The following is a 17,925-nucleotide window of genomic DNA, read 5'->3' as shown; positions in this document are numbered from 1 at the left end:
AGAGAGAGAGAGAGAGAGAGAGAGAGAGAGAGAGTCTCTCTCTCTCTCTCTCTCTCTCTCTCTCTCTCTCTCTCTCTCTCTCTCTCTCTCTCTCGATCCGCGCATGTCCTCTCGAAGTCATCTCGAGAATTTCCATCGGGAACGTTTAAGATTTGTATACTATCTGGAAATATTTGCCGAGCGTAATCGTCGACGCAGCGAAATCCCGCTTCATTTCCATGCCCGGGAGTCCTCGGTGAGTCGTTATGTAAAACTTTTACTTCCTAAAACGTGCAAAAATGGACCGGGGACATACCGCGCTCGGAGGAAACCTGTGATCTGCCGCGATCGTTTTTCTATGAATTATCAAGTGAATCGGAAGGAAGGCGAGTCGACGACGGACAATATTTGTTAACAGGTTCGCTGGCAAGATAGTTGTTTTGGCCAACTACCCTGCAAAGATTACCTCGTATTTCACTTTTATTTATTTATTTATTTACGGTAGATGTTTATTATAAATAAACAGATAAAAATAAAAAGAGATATAATTAATAAATAAAGGTAAAGTACTAATAGCAAATAGGAAAAAAAACCTCAGAATTCTTTAATAAGTGAGTGACACTCTAATCAATCTAAATTGACTTAGTTTATTCTAGTATTTCTCCTTTTGTTCAGAGATTTGCGTAAAATAGATTTAGTTCAGTAATGTGTGGACAAAGAAAAAAAATATAATAATAAAAATAAATAAAAATAAAGTAGCAAAAAGGAAAAGAAATCTCACAGTGCTCTTTAACAATTGAGTAATATTAATTAACTTAAGTTAATTTACTTTAGTATTTCTCTTCTTTTTCATATTTGCGTAAAGCAGACTTAGCTGGGTAATGTGGACATAGAAACAATATTTTCGCTGTCACACATATATGACGCTGGTCTCTCGTAAAAGATCATTTCGTCATACACGCAGCATATACACGCACATGTGACGCCGGTAAGGACACATCGCCTAAAATATTTCGGAACGCCTCGACACGAACGCGCGTACGTAGGTGGAACATATATGCGGGTGTCAATGACATTAATTGTTTTGCGAAAAATTTTTTTGCCTTTTCTTGCCACCCCGCGCCGTCGTCGTGCGTGCTTCTGGCGCAATAACTCTATCCATATATAGCGCGCGCGCGAATGCACGTGCGACTGCCAGCTAAACCAATTACAACGCTAATTAGTTTCTTTACAGACGACCGTTTCGCGTTTTAATTAAAGTTCACGATGCGACGGGAGTTTGCGGGCGCGGGATGTATCGGTGTCGTTGACGGTTTTAACAAAGTAATCGTCAGTGTACGTGGACTGTCGCGTATTGATTTCCCCTGAGACGGGGAAATCAATACGCTAAAATTGGACCATCACAAATGTTAATCAATTTAAAATCATAAACCCACGAAAATGATTACTCAAACAGAATACCGAACACCGAGCACTACTCTACGGAAGTACGCGCGCGCACGAACACGAGTGTCATAAATGAAAAAAAAAGAGAAAGAAAAAGATACGTTCCTATAATTGGGTCGCCGAGAGCGAGAGGGTTAAAAAACGATGATGAGGACGGCAGACGTGTAACCGTCGGCGTTTCCCATTCTCTCCGTTTGTATGCGATTGTTATTGCCGGCGAACATATGCTGGAATCGACCGAAAAGGCGGAGAAAAAAGGAAGCAAACGACAGAACAGAGCCGCGAGAGAAGGAGAGAAAAACGTAGAGTAACACCGTGGCGTCACCGGCCAGAAACAGAACGCTTCCAAATGCGGAGGAAGAGGGAAGATCGCGAAACGACGGAAGGAATTACGGGCGGACTGACACCCACGATGGCCGCCCGCACTACAGAGAGCGAAGAGTCTCTGTTACGCAGCAGACACGGTGCGAATCCGTCATGTTTCGCAATCTGTTGGCCGGCATCGATGTGCGACACACCGTGCGATATGACACGAGACGCTGATAACGCCGCTTCTCGCTCGTCTGAGGATGTCTCGCACTCCTTTGCTCGCTCCTTTGGTTTCAAGTAATGAGTATCGTTACGGGCCTGCATTGCAAGTCCAAGTGTGTTATTCTTAAACGCGTATCATTCGGTCGAAGAGCTCTTTCTACACCTTTTACACCTGCAGTTTTAAATCACGTCATTTTACACGTTTAAGGCGTGTAAATTTAAGGAATTTAAGACATTTAAATGGCATGACTTGAAACGGTAAGAAACGTGCAAAAAGGGACTCAGCCGAAATGGCACGCTTGGATTTGCAGTATAAGGTCCGTATAAATAATTGTTACTTGAAACTTATCCCGCGTGAGATACTTAGATCTGTATTAATAGCCGTCATTTGAAACTTACCTCAAGTGTAAGATATTCAGGTTTTAACTTAGAATTAGATAGAAATTTTTCAGCTGAATTCATCGCGATGAATATAATATCGCATATATTATGCGATTTGAATAAAAAACTTAAATCTAACTCTAAATTTATATTTGAGTACCTCACGTGTTTCTTGCGATTTGAATTACATTATTTAACACGTTTAAAACGTATAAATTAGAATTTATATTTATAGACGTGCTAAATAATACATGATCTGAAACATGTAAAAAGAGATTTAGTCGAATAACACACTTGGATTTGCAGTGTAATCGCGATTCGATCGAATAACTCTCATCTAATTCTGGATTTTAATCTGAGTATCGAACTTGAAACGAGTTTCACAATAACTGCTCTAATACAGGCCTTAAATCCGTATTCATAGTCAGGTTTGAATTTTTTATTTGTATAGCACACACATATGCGACATTGCACTTGTAATTTCGCTTTAACTGAAAAACTCACATCTAACTTTGAATTAAAATCCGAGTGTGAGGCAAGTTTCAAGTGACGACTATTAATAAAGATCTAAGAGGCTCGGACGAAGTGCGCTTCGTGCTCCTTGCAGATTCAGGCCGCATCGCGCAATCTTCCTGTCGATTTTTCCACTCAAAGTTGATAATAAGAATTAACACTTAATTGAAAGTTACGACTCGAAAAGAAATCTGGAACACATGTGCTAATTTATACTTTAAACTATGTCGCGTTATATATGTGTGTTTTTCCGTCGAAATAGTCGTTTCCTCTATTTTTTTCTCTTATTCACTCTCAATCAATCGTTTCTAAGCTGTCAATACGGAACTCATCACCGATCCGAAATCCCGAGAGAGAATCGTACATTCGACAAGCCATCAGCGTCACGAAAAAGCGACATTTGCGCAATTTTTATAATGCATCACTTTCATTAAATAAATGTATTCCACGTACTTTCTCTCCGGCATAGTGAAAATCAAAAACTTTCAGATAGATTTAGTTCATTAATAAACATTACTCCCGGTGTGAATTTTCATTTGTAATTTCATCATAATTAATATTATTCGCGCGATCATGCGGTTGACTATTTTTGCGCGAAAGGCAACTTTTTAATCCGCGGTAATTAAAAAAATATTTACGAGGACCGCGCGAATATTTTTGCCTGACAAACGCGCTCTGTCCTCCGCGTAATGTCCTGCGCGAATTGTAACGCGCGCGTAGGAGTAAAAGTTGCGAAACGGTTGAGCAAAACCGATTTTATGAATAACGGCTGTGGAAATGTGCGGCTGGGGTATGCACGTGTGTGCGTGAGTTTGTTCGTTAGAATAATAAAATTAAATCGCGGCAAAAACGTACTATCGTCGGATTGTCGTGCGACGCGGAGTGCGCGATTTAGCGTCGCGATTACCGGAATGTCACGAATAAATAAAACATCACAGGTGTGCGTGTTGGTGACGATGACAATGGCGCTGGTGCTTTCGTACAAACGCGACCGCGCCGGCACATCTCGCGCTTATTAATCGCGCGAGGGCGCAAATTATTCATTCGCGTGCGGACTGCGAAATAGGACGGCGCGTCAATCTTCGCGACTGAAACGTGGAGTTAAATCCTCCGTATCGCAATTAGTTTGGCAGCTTACATGTGCACACATATCTCTCGTGTAATTACTTAAATATCCACTTGACTTTATTGATTAATCGCGATAAATACACTGCACAAAATGTGTCAGATACAAATAGACCGCTTAAAGAAGACGTGTTCTCCGTTGCAGTGTCGAATCCGGTTGTCTCGTCGAACATACGGCGAGTCGTGGATTTTTATTATGGACAATTAAAACCGAAAACTACGCTGCAAATCCAAGTGTGTTATTCTTACACGCGTGAGTGCGTGCTTGATCGAAACTCTCTCCGCACTTTAAAATATGCTAATTAAATATGTTTCAACATGTTTAATAAACACATTTAAGCACATTAATTTAAATCAATGCGTTCAAGTGAATTATCGAATTGACACGTTTCAAAAGCGCGTCATGATTTGCAGCGTACTCTGCGTATTTTGTTACAATTTAATCGATCTCACAATCTCAAATCTTTATTAGGTTAAATCCCCGTTTAATTCCAAGTGAATTTTGCTTCGATAGGATCTCAATTTAAACTCGAATCCAGAAGGTATTCGTGATATTGAGAAAGTTATTATTAAATTTTCCATATTTATCTTCTGAAAAGCGCCGACCGTTGGAAAATTTGACCGAAGTCGACGACTTCACGAAGGCGACGCCAGAGCGCTAGAGACCTCCCTAACGTGATTTATTTGCCATCGTGGGCGTGCGCCTCACGATCATGTTAATGGAACTGGAGGAGACGCTCCAAGAAAAATAACGTCGATAACCGGAAGTGGCTCGTCACCTTACCTCGGCACATCAAACGGTCCACTTTCCACTCGTCCCGAGAACTTTCGATCGATGCGAACAGGAAGTGTCGCCCGCGCCACGGTAATAAATTCGTTACGCAAGAACGAAAATTCTGGTTATTATCAGGGGCCATCGTGCCGCCACGTGTGCCGCAATTCGCCAATTACAACGGTGCAGCGTGTCACACGTTCTCATTTGCGGCGTGCATCGGCTGCTAATTGTGTCGCATCGATCGCTCAACCGCGATGCGTTACCGACTAACGTCTTGCGTCCTCGAGCAGAGAAGCGTAATTAAGTGTCTTTCGGGAAGGTGCAGGTTCTCCGATGCACAGGGAAAGAGAGAGGAAACTTATCTTTCGTTTAACTTTAGAAGAAAGAAGGGGATTCTTCGGGGCGCAACTTTCGAGAGAGAAGATTTCGCTCGGGGAAACTCCACTTAGGGATAACTCGCTACAAGGAGATACAAAGTCGTGTCTGAAAAAGTGACACGAAGCACGAGATATCACTCTAGAAAATTGGCAAAGTGCAATTTGTGCACCTACGACACTCGCTCCCTTCAACATTGCATCCGTTCAACGGCAAACCTCTATGAGGGAGCAAAGGAGCGAGCTGAAGAGTTCGGCTACAAGAATGAGAGAAGCGCGCCCGCGACTCGTATTCTAGACACATCTCCGGATTTAAATCCACGGTCTCGCAAATTACAAAGCCGCTCGGTTTCCCGCGTCGAACTCTTCAATTTCATCGACCAGGTAAAAACACGACGGTCGATGCTTCATAGAAACAATGGAAACCAGGTCGCCGGGGAGGCGACGAGCGCGCAGGAGGGAAGAGAACGAAGTTCTCTTATCGTCCGGCGACGCGAGCGAGTGGCCATTTAAAACGCGCGAGGCATGACGAATTACGCATTCTGTCGCCGTAATGAACGGCCGTCGATTCGGGAACGAGTTCACCCCTTCTACTGTCTACCCCTCCTCCTTATTTCTCCTCTTCTTTCTACCACCGATCTCTCCCGCTTCCTCGTCTTTCTTTCCTCCTTTCGTTTTCTTTTTTTTCTCTTTTTTTCTGTCTCTCCTGCCATGTCGCTGCTCTCGCGATGTGTACGTACGCGCGGATTACATCAGGCATACCTCTCGCTGGAAGGGAAGGTGACGTCATGGCCCTTTCTGGCCGACCAAAGAGAAGAAATGCAGCAGCATACACCGGTACGATCTCTCCTCGTATCGGGCTGCCGCCACGTTGCCACCGTCGTTGATTTACGGGATTCTTCACGGATATCTTCTGCTCAAAAAAGACCCGTCGTCCCCTCGCCGCCCCCTCTCACCCTCGCCGGCGTCTCTGAATTTATCGGGACCTCCCGAGATTTTTAATGCCTTCGCCTACCGGGATCCGCTCCTCGTCTTAAGCCACTTTGTCGCGGGACGAGGACATTGATGGACTCGGGGCTTAGAGAGGAATCCCCGTGGGTTTAAGGAGATTGCAGTTCGAGATCGCACGTGCAATCGAGGTGCCTCGAGAGCATCCGCCTGATACCCGTCTTGTGTCCAAACCTAAACACACCGAAAACCCTAAGAAGGGACGTTAACGGTTACGTCATAACGATAGAGGGACGATCGTTGGATGCAACGGGATTACTTCCTTTAGAGCTTCGTCGTCGTACAAATTCCCCTGCGCTTTGAGGACAGCTTATCTCTCCCGAGAATGGGAACTTAATAAAGTTTCTCTAATAAGAGCGTCTCCCCGTCTCTTCGTATCTACATTTGACTTATCGCACGACACATTTCGCAGCTCGGACTCAACACGTTCGCTATCACTGTGACACATGTGTGACGGCACCGCTCTCTCATCCAGAGACCAGTTTTTTTCAATTTCTTTTTCTACGCCCACATAAACAAACCAAGTCTGTCGTTACATAAAAAGAAAAGAAATAAATAGTGATGTGTAAGGAGGATTCCCCGAATGAGTCGTGGTAGAGAATACGTTAACTCGAATTTCACGCTGAAACGAAAATCACGACTAAAACGATCTATTTATAATTGAAATGAAGCTAAAATCTTGTCGTAATAGTCGTCGCAAAAGCCGTGTTTTCCGTCGCTTATAATGGCAAAACGTTTCCTTGCGCTGATAACAAACGCGTTAACAGGCTTAACAATGTGCCTTGGATGAATTGAAACGCCTCGCCGTCCTCTCCTCGTCGGCGTTACATAACTGGACGACGCAGTCTGCAGCGCGCGCGTTAAACGCGGTTCAGACGCAAGTTTATTCAGTTCGCGAGGAAACGACTAATTTCACGAGCATAACGCGTATTTTCTCATGGCGTTAGCACGAAACGAACAGACGCGAATTGACGTCATGACCCTTTTCCAGCCCAGCAGAGGTGGACGAAACGCCGAACGCGAAGATTTTCTCCGGCTCGGTTTTACGTTACGCAACCTCCCCGTGCTGCCCTCCTCTCCTCGCCTCTCGCTCTGTTATTTTACAATTAAAATTCGTCATTTGCAATTCCGACGTGATCGTTAAGTATCGACGCGATCTGCATCTCACACTAAAGTAATTTATTCTGTTGAGTCGATTCGCGTACTTCCTCCGCGATTACCGCGCGAGTGTTCCTCATTCCGCAAAACAGTCTGAGGAAATGTCCCATTAATTTCACATCGCGCGTGAAACGGCCTAACTGATCATCCGGAAACTCATCTCGGAATTTAATCCCTAATCCATCACAAGGTGTACTTCCTGGTCCAAAAATCACCTCGGGAGAATCGCAAGCGCCGATCTAAAAGAAAGAATCATCTCGTCGTTTCCACCCCCTATTTTTCCACGCACAACGCTGCAATTTCAATTTCACCGTCTCAGCGTGAGCTTGGCGATTTTTGGCCCCGCCAGAAAGACCGCGAATTCACCGGAGAGCGTACACGTGTCGTTTAATAACATGGCGCGCGCGCACGGCTTAACATCGCCGGAAATTTACGACGGGGACATCGGCTCTCGCCGGCGGCTTATACGGTGTCACTCGTAAAACGGCGGACCGAACTGACGTCATGGTCCTTTCTGGACAGACCCGGGGTAGATGGTGCCGACTTTTCAAGCTGTGCTAACGGTGTGCACGCGCACAGTGCATCGTGGCGTGGTGCAGACCTCGCTTTGAAATTGCCGTAGGAGTAGTGGGAATGGCACAATTCTGCCGCTTCGGGTTAACGATTCGGCCCGGCGTTCTCCGTACGTGGGCGTTAATGATAAATTGCTGGCATCTCGCGTTCCTCTCGCTAGTTTGGCATTGATCCCTATCTACGTAACGATTACCCAGATATTACGTATTACGTGCATACCCACGTGCAAGCGAGCGAGCGCGGCCCGGCCGATCAAGCCGTCTCCGTCATCGTCTCGTTGTCCGGGATTGACACAAATTGACACTAAAGCCGGCTTCTATCTCGCGGACGCGAGACAGAGAACCAGCCTGCGATTAAGTCGAGATGGATTTAACTAATCTCTCATCGGCGGAAGATCTTTTTCTCCTCGACGCTCCGACTAACAGCGCAGTTTATTAATTACGCTATCTTTTCTCTGTCATCTCATCTTCTCAGAGTATAGGAGGTGTGACGAATCTTAAGTCAGATCTCGCGTTTTTTATATTTTTTATTCTCTTCTATGTCACAGAGGCCTGTATTAACAGACATTACTTGAGAGTTGCCTCAAGTGAGATGTTCAGATTTGAATTTAGGTCCGTATTAATGGAGTCATTACTTGTCTCACGTGAGATATTCAGGTTTCAACTTGCAGTTTGACGCAAGTTTATTCAGTTGAATCACACGACATACGTGACGTTTTAGTTTGCAATCGAGATCCTCTGGAAAATTCATATCAACTCAAATGTGAATATCTCACTTGTGGCAAGTTTCAAGTAACGGTTATTAAATACGGAGCTCACAATTGGATTTGAGTTTTTCAGCTGAATCGCGATTATAAGTATATGTCGTATGTGTTACATGATCAGAATAAGAATCTGAAACCTTAATTTGGTCCTTTCTCGCTCCAAATCGTTTCGCAACTTTAAGTATCATTCTGAAGAAAGCAATTCCTTTTTAGGGAGATATAAAGCGCAAGTAACCTTTTGTAATCCGGCTTCAGTATTCCCGACTTTAAAATCGAGAAACCCCTACAACGTGCAAAATCATCGTCGTAATTCGAGAGGACGATCGCACTTCGACTTCCCTTCGGGCCCAAAACACATCCGTAAAATCGTGAAGGGATGCGCGCGGTGACTACACAGAAACCGGGAGACTCGCTTTTCCCGCTCGCACGTCCGGGAAAATTACAAGGGACGTTGATCCTACGTTGCGAGGCTGAGTGGACAGATTGCTAAAACACCGGCGAGCCAGAGAGCACAATGATCGCGTGACCGGGTCCTATCAAGCGAGCGCGCGCGAACGAGCGAGCGAGCTTTTAGAGCGCGCTGGCAAATTTAGAGCGCGTGCTACACTTTCATTTTCACATTCTCCGATGTCTAAAACCGTCCCCGAGAATTTCACCGCCCCCGAATGCCCGTTAAAACAAGCGATGCGGCACCGTTCTAATTAAAACGAGTCAGAAACGAGGACCAGCGGCGTGAAGGGGGTTCCTGGTACAGATGAAAGAGCAAACAAAATTTCAGGGGGGGGGGGGAAGGGACTACACGCCCACGCGATGAGAGAGAAGACGCGGCGATCGGTAGTGCGCGTACAGCCCCTGTTTTGTTTCGCCTCTCGTTCAGAGGAAAGTAGGGTATCTAAGCGCCGATAAAGAAATCTCCGCCTCGATGCTCTCTCCCTCCCTCTCTCTCTCTTTCTCTCTCTTTCTCTCTTCCTCCACCCTGCGTGTTGCGCGCCATGGACTGTAACTCTTTCTCTCCTCCGATACCGAAACTGCGTGTTAAATCGACGCGTTGTCCCTTGACACCATGTTGAAAATTCTATTCGTAACAGTCTGCTTTTGAGAAACTCGTTTCGACACCTCGTAGGAAAGATTTTCCGGAAATTCAGCGAAAGGAAAAATATATCAGAAGATATCTCTACCTACTTTTGCCTCGAAAACGGTAGTATACGATACGATAATATACGGTAAAGGTATACTCGAGGGTATTGCTTTTTAGGGGACAGGGGGTTAAGTATTCGCCAAGAGGAAGGATATTGCAATGAGGTGCGGAAGCACTGCTCGATACCGTGACAATCTGCTACTGAGAAACTCGTTTCGAATAAGGAAAGATACACGAGTAGGAAAGATTTTCCGGAAACTCGGTGAAAAAAGAAGTATATCAGAAGATATTTCCTTACTTTCTCCTCCAGAAAAAAAGATTTGTGATAACGGTAAAAATATACTCGAGAGTATTGCTTTTTAAAGGATGAGAGGGGTTGGGTTTCCTTGAGAAGGAAGAATATTGCAATGAAATGTTCGTATCAGAAAATATTATTTTTATTCGCGGCACACGGAGTGAAGCACTCTTCGCGGCATATGCACACACACATACACACACACACACACACACACACACACACATTCTCCTTTTTAGCGTTAAATTATTTCAAAAAGGGGGAACAATTCGGAAGACACTCTTTAATAATCTCCTTACGAAGCCGTTCGTTATCGTAATCAGTATTTACGCGGGCATCCCTCAAATTTCGCTAAAAGTACATCCTTCGTTCGCCCAAGAGTGCTCTTTCCTTTGTTGGTCGTACTTAAGAAATTAATTATTACGTGAAAGTACATATCTCCAGAATTCATCTTGCCGTTTGGAATTGCGGAATATTCTTTTTCGGTGATGGATCGCGTGGAGAGACACGTCAATGTCAGCTCGACATTAGCGACAAGCTCTCGCGCTTCCGACAATTAGAATTTGCATCCCGACGACAGAGAGGAATTTATATTCCGAATTTCCGAGTGCAACGTCCTCGGGCGTCCCCGAAGGATCACCGTTCGCGCGGATGATGTATCGACAATCAGCGTCTGCCTCTCCCGATTCGCGGCCGATTCATTGTGGATTCGTCGCCGGTGCATTTCACGTGCCGATAAGGGACGCGCCACACTGATAACGGCCACAAAACGGATACACGCGTTGCAGTCCTACGCCATTCCTTGCCATTCCTTGATATCGCAAAATGCGGGGGTGAAGCGCGTTTCCGGTCCACCATCGAGTGAACATCGGACGGGACCACCATCTTACGCTTTGTGCGAAATGATTACCGTGCAAAACTCGAGACAGAGTTACTGAACGCGAAAATGATGATATTCTAGGCTTTCACAAAACATTTGCAACATTAACTCTTTCTCAGACTTCGAAATTAATATTGTATAAAGGTTACACTATTAATATGACAGTATAATTATTAATATAAGTTCTTGATCGAACACTTGGGGACACTTTTTACTGAAGAATTCATTTCTAAAGATATCTTTCGAAAGATTTGAAACACACGGCCTACTTACAGTAGCGAACTAATTGATTAATCTTGATACCTGAATCCTTTATTTTTGTTCATTTAAAAAAGTTTTCCAGTTTACCATTAAACTCTTCTAGATCGCCATACGCGATCGATGGTCTCTCGAAGACTCGGTTTCAAGAGTGAAATTAAATAAGAATCACGTTTTTCACTCAGGTTTGCTTTAATAAATAAAGTTACGATATAGATGCCCGTCCCGCTCCCTTCCTCCCTTCGAAACAAACTCTAAGTTAATCTCCGCGACCCACTTTCCGGGACTTTCACATTCGTTAAAAAATCAGGTCGCCCCAGACGAAACTGTTGGGGATCGCGGAGCGAGACAAAAGCTGGAAGTTGAGAACTGGAAAAAGAGAGGATGAGGCACCACGCGCGCGCTGATAACGCACTTCCCATTGACAACTCGCTCTCCATGCGGGGCAGCTCGCTCTCGAAACCGGATGTCCATGTAATCTCATATCCAGATATCCGTTCTGCCTATCCTTCCTCCTCGAAATTTCTGCGGTCTATTCTAGCACGTGCAACGTCTCCCGTGATGGTATCCGTTTTTCCTCATCTTCCTCATCTTCCTCCTCCTCCTCGTCGTCCTCCTCCTCGCGGCCTCCTTTCGCGCACAACTTTATCTCAACGGTGCTCGCGAGTTTAAGCATTTGAAATGATCTCAGTGATCTCCAGGATAGTTTAATCGAGTCAATCCGGGATAATTTAATCCGTGTACACTCCCCGACAAAGTGTACTCGATAAAATCGTATTACGTCGGAAACGTAATACGTACCTAATTCCAATTAAACGGCGTAATTCGATGATACCGGTCTCACGCTACACAAGATCCTCACGATCTGACCTGATATCTTGTGTTACCGTTGATAATTCAATATGAAAACTTCCATCGTCGCGGTGGTCCACAACAGGGCGAGAAAAGTTGGTTTGCCGTTTATTAAAATCGCAATTCAACTCCGGCCGGACTTCTTTTACATGGCATGAATTTTGATGATTGCCTCCGCACGGACAACAGGCCCATGTTGGTCTCGCGAAAGTATGCCATGACAACGACGAGGTCGGTGACGACGACGACTTCTTCTTCTTCTTCCTCCTGGGAGAGGAAAGGGACATCAGCATATCCCGCGCATCCGTTGTATATGTTGCGTTCCATTTCCAGATACAATGTACGATTTGATCACGTCGCCATCGGCTGGCTCAGACGCAGGTATCCAATCAATACGGGCCCTTAAAAGGCATCGTGTGTCAATTTTGTGTCGAGCATGCCCATAAATGGGGAGCGACAGCATCTCACCGCCGGATGGAAACGCCTGGACTTTAGGTGTTGTTACTCGCGCACCCTCTCTCGCGTCCTCTCTGTCACATTTGCTTATGAATACATCATCGTGATCGAAGCGCGTCATCCTGTGGAATTTTCGTTGGTACGACAAACCGAATCCCCTTTCCTTTGGTGGTTATTAATTCAGAAGATACTTGAAATAAAGATACACGAGAACTGAAGGTTCAATATTTCTTGATGATGAATATATCTCTCTGTCGATCGTTTGGTCATGTGGAGAAGAAAAATACTATAGATTACGCGTTGCAAATGTCTGTGTTTTTCCTCTTTGTAGGAACAAACGATCGACAGAAAGATATATTCATCATCAAAAAATATTGAATATATATATATATATATATATATATATATATATATATATATATATATATATAAGAGAATATCTGTCTGTATGCCCCCTAATAGACTTTTAAACCTTTTGATTGATTTGGATCAGATTTTACAGTTACTCTCTAAGATCCTACGAAAAATGTATGCTACCATAAAACCTGGACATCCCTGGACCCTCTCCCTCTGAATTTCATCCCTTTGAGACTTTGTGATAACTCAGACAACGCCGGGTAGTTTAAGCTATAGTTTTTATATTTTATCTTTTTTATTTTTACATTACTCAAGTTATATCGGGCGTATATAGACTCTATCATGTCATTACGGCGTAATTTTTACGACATACCAGTGCTACTCTCGTAATGTAACTTTAGGCAGCACGAAAAAACCGTACGACTGTAATTGCTAATCCACTCTGCTGTTGTAGCGTTTAATGATCGGACACGTTTCTCACATCTTGCGCAAGAGGTTAACCGATAAAGACGCTCGTTTCGAACGCAAGTTACGCGTATGTAACACGCATTTATGTGCGTACACGTGATAAACATCGGCGAGGCTAAAAAGAATTCATACCGCGTGATAACGTAACATAGTAGCTACGTTTCAAACGATATGAATTTCCATCTAGCTTGAGCATACAGCACTCTAAATTATTACTTTATCAAACATATAATAACTATTCTGTAAATAACATATTTTTAATAGTCAGTATGATTTTCATTTCTGTGATTATTGACATATTATATTAACCCTTTCTCCTCGAATTTTCTCGAAATCTTTTAATTTCAGTGAAGTCCGTAATTAAATTTTCCTTTAAATTTTCATGAAACAATGCCACGATTTAGAAAACCGTGGAGTAACTCCGTAATTAAATTTTCCTTTAAATTTTCATGAAATAATGCCACAATTTAGAAAACCGGATATATTTGCTGATTCTAACATTAATACGATGTTTATTGTAAATTATTGTAAATTATTGTGAATTATATATTATGCGATATAATATTGTGCCTCCTAGATAAACTTATGCCTCCTAGCCTGATGTAACTTATGCCTAGATGTATCACATTTCCGCGGCATTTGATATTTTTAATTTACAATTTTTGTGACCGACTTAATGAGTCGCGGCAACTCCATCCGTAATTATAATGAGCGTCTTATTTTGCTGGTGCTTAAATCGGATAACTGATACGGGGATATTACACACGCTTAAGTGACGATAAGCCATGTGGCCCGACGATAAGTTGCTAAAAAGCAAAACAGAAAAAAAATAACGGCGCCAGCAAAGCTTCTAAGAAGTGACAAGTAAATTATGTCAGCTATTGAAACGTGACGTAGAACATGTTCCAACGCATGATCGCATTTTTATAGACGACTAGTCAATATTTGCAAACACTGTTTTGTATTTCTAGACTGTCATACCTAACGACTATCGGAATTGAAATATTCATCATTTTTCGATGATTTGTCTGTTTTCCTTATCTCAAAGAATTTATTTCGTAATTATGTTTTCTTATTTCAAAGAATTTATTTCGTAATTGTGTCATGTGTCTTTTAAAATGTGCAATTCATTCTTTTTACAGCACAATCTATAATTATATAAAGAAACAATCTAAAATGTATATTTTTACCTTATAATGTAACGTAATTACTTGCGAAACTTAGCATTAATCAGAACTTGCTTATTTTAAGCGAAGTACCAAATTCTCCTAACTGCAACTTCACTTGGCCTGAACTTCCCTCGACCCTATCATTCGAAAAAGCGACAAAATAAGACGATATCGTCGCATAGAGAGAGACCCGCATAAAACCTTAAACCGACTCTCGACGAATACAACAAACGTGTTAAAAGGGGACAAGTAACGACGCTGTAGTCGCGCATGCACATGCAACAGCCGCGTAAGATGTCCAGCGCAAATAAGCCGCGTGGGACGTGCGCGAAAAACCCGACGAAGGGCTGTAAAACCCGCCTGTTTAGCGTCCGCTACAAACGTATTTCCCGCAGAATTTACATAAACACCGTAAGACTTTTTTAACGACCGGGAGTATACAAGTTTCGCTTTCTCAGGCGACTTCTCGCGTCCGGGAGTTTTATTGTTGCATCCCCCGAAGTCGGAAGTTTCGTGCGCGAATTTAAGTTAAACGTTTACTTTCGCTCGTCTATTTTCGTATCGTCCTGATTGTTTCCTGTAGGAAACACAACCTATAAGTAACAAAATGAAAAGTACATCACAAATAAACAAGTAATAAATAAAAAAAAATTGCCTTTTAGCATGTTTTCTGTTAGTCAGAATTAAAAGACAGACATTAAAAGACAGACATTAATAGTCTTAATTATTTACTTTCAGAAAATCACACACATATAATTAAAAGATACACGCAAGAAATCTTGCAATGCCTAAAAGTCACGTCCATTTCTTTTTTTTTTATATTTGACACAAGGAACGGGTCAACATGTTTATTATGAGCTGACTGATACACTGGGCTCAGATTATCACGAATTCGAAGGATTCGTACATTTAATAACGAGTAGTAAGAATAGTGAGAACATTTTCACGATCAAGTAATTCTCTATTTGGGAGAAACCACGTTCTCTTCGAATCCACGTTAAGTGAGACGAAGTAAAGAGAGACACACACTTCGGAATGTGCGTGTAACAGGCAAAACGCCTCGGTGCATCGCTAATTAGATGAAAACGTGCCGATGTCGCTGCATCACCACGCCTTGCCCAACTCGAATTGAGCGTAATGGACGTCGGCGGCGATACATTTATACTTTGTGCGAGCCGCGGACGCTTTTATATGTACAGTGGGTTGCACAACAGTTGAGACGTCATGAAGTCGGGAGCTCAGTAAACTGAACAAAATTGAAGGTTCTTTACTGGCAAGCTCTTTCCCAGCAATTATATCACCAATCATTATTATTGTTAATTATTATTGGTATTATTATTAGTTAGTGTTCTTAATTATAGTGTTAATTATATTATTATTGCGTCGATAATAACTCTCAATTTTAACAGTTTGATGAGCTCCCAACTTTATTGTGCGTAAACTGTCTCGTAAGCCATTAGTACGCTCGCATTTCGCGCACACACTTCTACGACGCTTTTTTACACTTGACACTTTTTACGATCTTGACACCCGGCTACGAGCGTGATCGCGCTCTTCACATTACGCCGCGGCGTAACTTGAACGACCTTCTTCCGAATCAAGGATGCGATGTAGTAATATACTGCAATTGCAACGGCGTACTCCCGGAGATGTACTTGAGCGCGACGGCGACGTTAATTATGATTGAGTGCGAAGATAATCGATCGATCGCGGCGGTAACTCGGCTAAACTCGGCTTTCACGGAAGTCCGATGGTTTCAATTGAGACTATGCGTAACATATTTGTATTTCGAATGCAAAATAAAGCGTCAATTGATAAAGTAAATCTAGTGACGCATTGCCGAATAAATTTTAATCGCGCTGAAACTTGCGCAAAGATCCCCGTAACTTGGGCACGTCGCAACAAAGGTGTTTGCCAAAAGTGTTTTCAACGCTGAAACCGGTAGCGAAAAGTAAAAGTTCGCAAAGTGTCAGTCGTTCTCGTGTCGTCGGCAGAAGCAGAGAAAATCAGCGGCTGGTGAAGATGGTTTTTAGCGTGATTTAATTCGATAGAGTAATCACTTATCTTAATAATTCTTTCGAGTCAGCTGTACTCGCGCCGTATGAAGAATCTATCTGTATCTACATTAGCGGAATACATTGTTCAGTATTCAGAAAAATCGCAGAGGGAATCAGCTTCGCCTGATACTTCTTACGTTCCAGACATAAATTTCACATTACCTCGCTGTATCTTGCGAATGAAACTTACATGCCAGCAACGTATCAACTCTTGGAGGGCTCTAGAAAATTATGAAAAATAGTGCACTTAATTTCTGTTCTTTCTGTTTAGGGTGAAGAGGGTATACGAGGATTTGATGGAACTCCGGGACACTCCGTACGTATAAGCCGCTTTATCTCCTCCTGAAGTAGACCTTAACGCTGTGAAGTCAACGCGATAAAACTGGATTAAAGTCCGCAACCTAAAAAGCGAAAAAATAAGAATAATGGATTCACGTTTTACTCATCAACAATCGAGTGCCGATCCTGTAGTTCGCCTTAAATATCAACTTTTCAAACAAGACAAAACGAGTTTTAAGTTTGTAACTTTTTGAGAAACGTATTTATCTAGACTTGGCACAATGTTTTGTGAACGTAAAAACATTTCCAATCTCGCAATTAGATTGATAGGAGTAAAAAAAAATGTCCAACTATTAAATCCATAAATGCAAAAAATATTCAATCTAACAATTAGATTCATAACTAGTCTCTTTAGAGATTGCGGCCTAGAAAATTTTGCAATGTACTTTTTTTCTCTGTTGGAAAGAAACTGAAATATCGCGAACCTCTATCCGATTGTTCAGGCCTCACGTTTCCAGGCCGGTTAGATTCATATTCAGTCTCATTAAAGATAACAGCCTAAAAACTTTTGCGACGTACTTGTTCTCTACACTGTAAAGGAAGCTGAAACACCACGAGACTCTCGTGTTTCCAGGCTCGATTTAGCGAAGCATCGCGAAGCTTTGCTTCCTCGTGTCGCGCGCTACAGCTACGATCGCGCAGTACAAAAGGATTATTCAGAAAGACCATGACGAATGTTGTTTAGGGTCATCCCGGTATACTCGGCGTGACGGGTCCGGACGGGCTGGACGGATGCAACGGAACGGACGGCCGCGAGGGTGCACCGGGTATGCCCGGAGTTTATGGGCCGCGCGGTGTGGTGGGACCGATAGGAGATTACGGTCCTACGGGAGAGCCCGGTGATGGAGGTATCAATTCGGTTGGTGCCAAAGGAATTCGCGGAGAGGCCGGTGTGAACGGACAGGAGGTAAGAGCGCTTCGCGTTTAACGTCGATCCTACGTTGCCGTTCGATCCGTGTGTGTTTTTGTTGTGGCGATTTTTATACGTCGCGCGCGCCAGGACATTATTTCCCCCTCTCCCCCCCCCCCC

At 43.2% G+C, this 17,925-nt stretch overlaps 1 protein-coding gene across 1 annotated transcript in view; it reads left to right on the top strand.

Moving 5' to 3' along the window:
* Positions 1-17,925, top strand: part of LOC116845423 (collagen alpha-5(IV) chain) — a 57,716-nt gene that overhangs the window by 24,147 nt on the left and 15,644 nt on the right. Inside the window, exons 3-4 of the mRNA XM_032818083.1 lie at positions 16,828-16,872; positions 17,581-17,802. Coding sequence (XP_032673974.1) covers positions 16,828-16,872; positions 17,581-17,802 — 267 coding nt within the window. The remainder of the gene's footprint in view (positions 1-16,827; positions 16,873-17,580; positions 17,803-17,925) is intronic.

This window comes from Odontomachus brunneus, unplaced genomic scaffold (genome assembly GCF_010583005.1).
Source record: "Odontomachus brunneus isolate Ranch 3 - 2012 unplaced genomic scaffold, Obru_v1 Obru_scaffold_052, whole genome shotgun sequence".
In the NCBI taxonomy this organism is placed as follows: domain Eukaryota; kingdom Metazoa; phylum Arthropoda; class Insecta; order Hymenoptera; family Formicidae; genus Odontomachus; species Odontomachus brunneus.
Note: the sequence above shows the minus strand (reverse complement) of the source record. Positions and strands in the feature narration are given on the sequence as shown.